This window comes from Vicia villosa, linkage group LG3 (assembly GCF_029867415.1).
Source record: "Vicia villosa cultivar HV-30 ecotype Madison, WI linkage group LG3, Vvil1.0, whole genome shotgun sequence".
NCBI classification, from domain to species: domain Eukaryota; kingdom Viridiplantae; phylum Streptophyta; class Magnoliopsida; order Fabales; family Fabaceae; genus Vicia; species Vicia villosa.
Window position 1 is genome coordinate 12,385,287 of NC_081182.1, and position 7,704 is coordinate 12,392,990.

Sequence of the window (7,704 nt, forward strand, 5' to 3'; positions counted from 1 at the left end):
AATTGTTTGACAATTTTGATATTCATTGAGAAAATTATGATTTTAATTAATTATTTTTAAAAAATATATAAAATTTCATAGAAATCTACGTTCTCATCCTCTTATTTAAAAATAATTCCATGAAAATATAAAAATTGTTTTTCATAAAATCTTTATTTCCAGAAATAATTATTTTCAAACTTAAAACAAAATTCATATATTCTCAAAAATTTGATTTTTAAACTTGAAACAAATAAAAACTAAAACAAATAAAAATTACACATAGGATTGGTAATCAACAAAAACTAAAAAAAGAAAAAGAAAAAGGAATGGTTATAAAAAAAAACACATAGGAATGGAGAAACTCCAAAATAAAGAGTATATCATATCATGGCAAACGTCACCAAGTTGGAAGGATTCTGATTCCGGCAAACCAAATAAATACTCATAACTAATTAATTACTAATATTAGTCTCAAAATGAAATTAAAAAAACATTAAAAAGAATGACATAAGCATAGAAAATGAAAAGACAATGAATCATAGAATAGAATAGAGGTAACCGCTTTGTGTTATGTTGTTGAAGTGTGTCGAGTTCAACTCAACTCAGCTTTTTAGTTTGACTTTAAAACGAGTCAGTAACCGAGTTTTGTGATGTATGTATTGTAGGGTACTAGTATCAATTATATTCAATTGAATCCTCCTCATCAGTATCTTCTCCTTCTCTCTCTCTGCTTGGAATCATTTTCTTCTTGTCTTGTTCTATTGCTACCATTACCAAGGTTTTTTTTCTCTCATCTTTCACAACTTGTTACTATCTATATATGAATTCGATGAAACATTATTGGTGTTTGTTACAGTACGGTTTAATCAATGAAACATGGTTGGGTATCTCCGAGAATCTTTACATATATGGAGAGTTATTCTTTTTTTGTTGTTGTTACTTTTCAATTCAACTTGTTAGTTATATGCTATGCTTTCTTTCTGTTTTCCACATATATAATCAAATCATTATATTCATTTACTGCAGAATCTTTCAGTCAAGTGCAAGTGTGTTTGTGTGTGTTTTTGAGGCTCACACTTGGTGGATGAGATTCTGTTTTTGAGTATTCTATTTCAACTTTCTTCTTACTTTTAGGTTTTCCTTTTCCCCCTTTTTGGTTTTTGCTTCACTGGATTTATACTTTTTTGGAATATATTCTATTTCTGTGAGAGTGGAGTTGTGAAAAATTTGAGTTCCTTTTTTAGTTTTTATAAAATCATCATAATTTGTTATTCCTCTTTTGACTCTTTTCTAATGAAAAGAAAGAATGGCTTAATCTAATAATAGTCATCATTTTGTTATTTTTTTTTAGTATTACTCACATCATTTACTGCTTTGGACAGATAAATTTTCAACTCTTTTGACAACAAGACAAGGGTTTTTCAGATCTGTTTGGTGGTTGATACATCTATAGATTCTAGTAAAAGTAAATTTTGGTTTGGTTTGGTTTGGTTTGTGGAGAAAGAATTAGTAGAAGGACGTCCATCATGGGAGATGGTGCTGCTGTTACATCATCTGCAACCATGATGGAAGCACCGCCGCAAGATGTAAATTCAATGGATTTTGATTATATGAGTGAGCTTTTGTTAGATGGTTGTTGGTTGGAAGCTTCTGCGGATGGATCTGAGTTCTTGCTGCAAAGTTCTCCCTTTTCAAATCCAATCTTTGACCCGTCGTTTTCTTGGCCTGTCTTGGAGAATAACGAGCCACCCCGCATTGAGGATCGGAATGAATTACAAGATGATCCTCTTGGTACTGAACAAGAAAATAGGATTATGGTTAATAATGTTGGTTGTAGTGACCGGCAAGAGTGTGAGTTTGAGACGCGTTTGGGTGAAGGGGTTAGTAGATTGTGGATTCCGCCGACGCCTAATCAAGGACGTGGTGGATCTTCCATAACGGAGAAGCTGATACGAGCTCTCAGGTGGATCAAGGATTTCAATAGGAACAAGGATATGCTTATACAAATATGGGTGCCGGTTAATAGAGGGGATGATAGGCCGATTCTGAGGGCTAATGATCTTCCTTTTTCACTTGAATCAAGTTCTTTAAACCTAGCAAAGTACCGAGAAATTTCAGTGAGATATCAGTTTTCCGCAGAGGAGGAGGACTCGAAGGAGTTGGTGGCAGGTTTGCCTGGTCGAGTTTATAGGGATAAGATTCCTGAGTGGACACCTGATGTTCGATTCTTCAGGAGTGAAGAGTATCCGCGAGTTGACCATGCTCAAGAGTGTGATATACACGGAACATTAGCAGTTCCAGTCTTTGAACAAGGGAGTCGGACATGTTTGGGCGTTATTGAAGTGGTGATGACTACCCAGCAGAGCAACTATGGCCGTGAACTTGAGACAGTTTGCAAAGCGCTTGAGGTTTTTCTCCTTCCATATTTGCATAAAGTTTTTGTTTGTTTCATGTCATTTTTACAACACAAGGATGCATGAAACCCAAAAGATCACGAAACAAAGAACTTTTGGTTTTAGAACAGTGGAATTTTAGGTTCCATTCAGCGTGATATTTATGGTTTCGAAAGGAATAAACTGCACTTTTACATATCAAATTGCTCCTTTTTACACATTTCCATATAAGTGCTTAAGGCGACGAATACGTTTACATGCCGTACATAACATGCCATACATAAGGTCGTCAAAAGTCAGAACTCATTAATACTAGTTTAATGATTGGGGAAAGTTGTTAACTTGCAGGTTGTTGATCTCAGAAGCTCTGGACATTCAAGCCTCCAGAATGTGAAGGTACATAGATAATCATCTCTGTTGAAGATTTTAACGAACTCAGTAAATTCTCAAATTCCTCTTAACAAACCGGTTCTATTTTACCAGGCACGTGACAAGTCCTACGAAACCGCACTACCCGAGATTCAAGAGGTTTTGAGATCTGCATGTGAAATGCACAAATTACCTTTGGCTCAGACTTGGGTTTCTTGCATCCAACAGGGAAAAGATGGTTGCCGGCATTCTGATGATAATTATGCACGCTGTATCTCTCCAGTGGAACATGCTTGCTATGTTGGTGATTCCTCGGCCAGGTTTTTTCACGAGGCTTGCATGGAGCATCACTTGTTAATAGGCCAAGGTGTTGCCGGGGGTGCTTTTATGACAAACCAACCGTGCTTCTCGGCTGACATTACTTCTTTAAGCAAGACCGATTATCCACTGTCTCATCATGCCAGGTTGTTTGGGTTGCGGGCTGCAGTTGCCATACGACTCCGAAGCATCTATAGTACTTTGGATGACTATGTTCTTGAGTTCTTCTTGCCTGTAGATTGCAACGACAGTGAAGAACAGAAAAAGATGCTCACATCACTGTCCATGATTATTCAAAGGGTTTGCCGCAGCTTGCGAGTTATAACCAATAAGGAATTGGAGAAAAATAACTTATCACTTAATGAAGTAATGGCCATTGCCGCGGATAGTGGATTCGCTAGGAATGCAATTAGGCCGGACCTCCAAGACAGGAGAACAGCTGCCTCATTGGGTAGCGAAGAAAAGTTTATCGAAACAATGAGTAAAAAATTCTCAGAACAAAGGCGGCGACAAGAAAATCTTATCTTAAAAGAAGATGCTGACCATGGTAGGGAGTGTTCTCCTTCTGTTCAGGGTAGCTTCTTGTCAAGTTTGGGAGTAAATAAAACAGGAGAGAAAAGACGGGTCAAGGCGGAGAAAACTATCACTCTTCAAGTCCTGAGGCAATATTTCGCCGGAAGTCTAAAAGATGCTGCAAAGAATATTGGCGGTAAGCCTTATGCACAAGCATACAATTGGCTTATGCAATGTGATTATCTATTAGAAGTTTTTCGCTAATATCATATTTTTTATTGAATTTTCCAGTCTGTACTACAACCCTGAAAAGGATATGCCGGCAACATGGTATTAAGCGTTGGCCTTCTCGGAAGATAAAAAAGGTTGGTCACTCCTTGCAGAAACTTCAACTTGTCATTGACTCGGTTCAAGGTGCCTCTGGTTCATTTCAATTTGATTCCTTCTATTCAAAATTCTCGGATCTATCGTCTCCAAACTTATCAGGAACCACCCTGATCTCAACTCTGAATCAAATCGATAATCCAGTCTCATTAAGCATACAGCCCGATCCCAACACGTTGAGTCCAGAAGGTGCGTCGAAATCACCTTCGTCTTCATGTAGTCAAAGTTCCTTTTCAAGCCATTCCTGTTCCAGCATGTCCGAGCAACAGCACCATACAAGCAATGTTGCTGCTGGTAGTATCAAAGATCTATCCGTCGGTGAAGATTCCGTTGACGTGTTGAAGAGAATCCGAAGTGAAACAGAACTTAAAAGTCTGATTCAAGATAATAAAACAAAACTCATACCAAGATCACAAAGCCAGGAAACACTTGGCGAACACCCGAAAACCGAGTATCTCCAACCCTTTATAAAAACCGCTCACAAAGCATCTCAAAAGGAAGATGCTCACAAAGTAAAAATTACATTCGGAGACGAGAAAGCCCGGTTTAGGTTGCCAAAGAACTGGAGTTACGAAGATCTCGTGCAGGAAGTTGCTAGGAGATTTAATGTAAGTGACATGAGCAAATTCGATATCAAATATTTGGACGATGATTATGAATGGGTATTACTAACTTGTGATGCAGATTTGGAGGAGTGCATTGATGTTTGTCAATCTTCTGAGGCTAGTACTATCAAACTTTGTCTGCAAACCTCAAGTAATTTTATCAGGAGTTCTTTAGAATTTAGATAGGAAAATCCTTTGTCATGTATGTGAATAATGTTCAAAGTAAATCTTACAAGTTTGTAGCTTAAAGAAATTGTATTATTTTGTTAGACTATGAGGATAAACTTTTGTATATCCTTATAGATTATATACTAGAAGCAATAAGCAGGCTCAACTTTTGTATAATTTACACTTCAATCTGAGTTGCTATAGTGTGAGTTTGAGTAATGTTAATCTTAACTGATTAATGTGTGTGACAGCACGTTTAAACTCAAAGCATATCATTATTTAATATGGTTAAGGACTATCATACTTCAGCTTTGGTGTATTTTAACTTAAACTTCATAAGATTGTTGTTTCCAATGCATAAAGACACGTGATTGTGGTCTAAATGAGATCCATGATGCTTTCACACTCTTATGGATTTCTACTTAGTGGATTAATCAATTAACTGCTTTACAACTAGGAGGACAGTAGTTTATTTATCAAACTCTCTGGTCGTACGCCTTGTATGGTTTCCCAGCAAATATGTGAATGTGTGTGGTCCTGCTGAGAGTAGGAATAGAATCATCATAAATATAATCAAATGGATATTGAAAGAAAAAAAATCTTTCGCGTGTTTTTTAGAATGAAAGATGTCATAATTGCCTGTTATGTGTTTAAAGGAGTCAAATCAAGAGATTAGACATGGTTTATGGCACAATCCGGGCTGATCATACTCAAATTTTCAAGCATTACGGGTATTTGACTCTATATTTCAAACACATCATAGACCAAAGAAGGAATAAGCTTGAAGATGATAGTGAAGCGATAGTTCTTGTCGGCTATTACTGAAGTTGCATGTCTCTGATGCATCGAGGAGGAGATATTCTCTGTGGTTTTATTGCTTGTCCCTTAAGCTTTACTTTGTTTTAGTCTTATATTTGAATCTCTTTCTCAGTTGTTTGTTTAGTTGTCACAATTCTAGTGAAAAAGAAGGAGGTTCTACTCTCTAAGCTGACTTTAATAGTACTGTGTGAAAGTCTACAAACAGGGTAGGAGTTCTTATCAATTTTCGGACAGTCAAATACCTAAGATACTAGCGAAATTATGTGGAAATTGATGCAGACAGAGACTTAGGAGCAGTTTGTAGGAGGTGGAAGGTTCAAGAAGCAAATCCGAGTAAAGATTTCACATAGAGGTCAATTTGTGAAACTGTGTACAAGTCAAGATCCAAAACGAAGAGTTTTTATCTTTTTAGTGTTAAACTTATGGACTAGTGGTTGTACGAACTCTTGTAATATTGTTGCAAATCATAGTGGAAGACAATCAAATTTTCAATGAAAAACCATTGGATAGTGAATTAAGCACAAAGCGAGAAAGAATGTGTCGAACCACTATAAATCCTGGTGTACATCTCTCCCTCTCTCGCTCATTTAAATTTGTAGTTGATCGCATGATTAAGTTGCTTTTATTGTTTTCTAGAATCGCATGTTGATAGGATTTATCATATTGGAAGTAGAGATTTGTTATGTAAGTAACATGTTTTGTTAGAATCGGTAGTTTTACTCTGTCTTAGTGTGAATTAAGTCTAAAGATTTTGATAGTAGAATCTTAAGCCTACTGAAAGTTGTTCAATAACACTTCCCATGAAATCGAATAATTGTGAGATACAATTGGTTTGTAATTTATGGTTAATTCTATAGTTCATCTTGGACACTTTGTGAACTGTTTGAGTAGACAGACATATCTTTCGATCAATAAGCATAAACTCTTTTACGCAAGGTTTGCTTCAGCCATGCAAAACGTTTTATTCTGGGAGGTCTATTCACCCCCTCTAGACCGTTATTTATCCATATTCTCACAAAACACTTGGCCTCAGAGCCTAGTTTCTTAATCAGGTCTAAGCGACTCAAATTTTTTGGAATATGGGTGTCGATGATCCGAAGGGAGCATACATTAGAGCACCACTTTTCAAAGGAAAAGATTATGCTTATTGAAAGGATAACATGTATGTTCACTTAATTTCAGTTAACAAGAATCTATGGGTAGAAATCACCGACGAAACTTTTATTCCTAAGAGTGAACTAGATGATTATATTAAACTCCCAAATGATTGAACTTATGATGAAACCAAAAAGGTTTTATATGATTTGAAGGAGAGGAATATACTTATATCTGCATTAAGCGCTAAAGTGCATTACTCTATCTCACATTATAAGAGTGCACAATTTATGTGGAATTCTCTTCAAGTACTTTACAAGGGAACTCAAGACGTTAAAGATTCGAAAATTAACATGTTGACAGAGAAGTATGAACTTTTCCGTATTACCTTTACACCTTCAAAATGTTCCTAAAAATTGAATGTGTGTGCTGAATTAACTGAATGTAGGACCGAAGATCATCAAGGGGAATGGGGTGGGTTAAAATTAAATGTTTAAGCCTCTTATATCCTTTGTTAGAAAACAATGAACCAGGTCACGTTACAACCTTCAAAAGACCTAATTGAAGCAAAGTTTATTTTGAAAGCATACTATAGCAAGGTTGCGTTAACCTGACTCCAAATATATTTGCTAATCATCCGTATTGGTATCATGCTCTCGCATAATCTTTCACACTTTGAATGTCTAAATCAACATTGCCTTTTAACCAATGATTCATTCACTGTACACCATAATATCATTACAATAATGATCTCGATTTCAAAATCTGAATGAGCAGTGCATTATAATTACCATTTTAAAGGAACAATTTAATCTGCAAGTCAACACTCAGCATCATGGAAGTTCCAACAATGTATAATCAGTTGCGGAGCTTGATCATTCGTAAATGATCACATAAGGGGAAAATTACCTTAAGTCCATGTTAAGCAGGGGAAAACTGCATTAAGATACGATTAATCTAAGGTAAATCACTTTAAAAATTGATTAATCAGAGGGTAAATCACTTCAAGAATCGATCAAGTTTGGAAAACCGCTTCAAGATTCGATCAATCAAAGGCA

At 36.1% G+C, this 7,704-nt stretch overlaps 1 protein-coding gene across 3 annotated transcripts; it reads left to right on the plus strand.

Moving 5' to 3' along the window:
* Positions 1–549: 549 nt before the first annotated feature.
* LOC131660331 (protein NLP5-like) lies at positions 550–4,951 on the plus strand. 3 transcript variants are annotated; one of them, XM_058929553.1, is made up of 6 exons: positions 550–760; positions 1,365–2,390; positions 2,724–2,771; positions 2,859–3,771; positions 3,867–4,567; positions 4,644–4,951. In XM_058929553.1, exons 2-6 carry the CDS (start codon positions 1,509–1,511, stop codon positions 4,737–4,739), a joined length of 2,640 nt encoding a protein of 879 aa, XP_058785536.1. In that variant the 5' UTR covers positions 550–760; positions 1,365–1,508; the 3' UTR covers positions 4,740–4,951. The 3 variants fall into 3 exon arrangements, with proteins under 3 accessions (XP_058785536.1, XP_058785534.1, XP_058785535.1); XM_058929551.1 differs by having other exon boundaries at positions 3,867–4,950; XM_058929552.1 differs by lacking the exon at positions 550–760 and adding an exon at positions 795–1,116 and having other exon boundaries at positions 3,867–4,950.
* Positions 4,952–7,704: the final 2,753 nt, after the last annotated feature.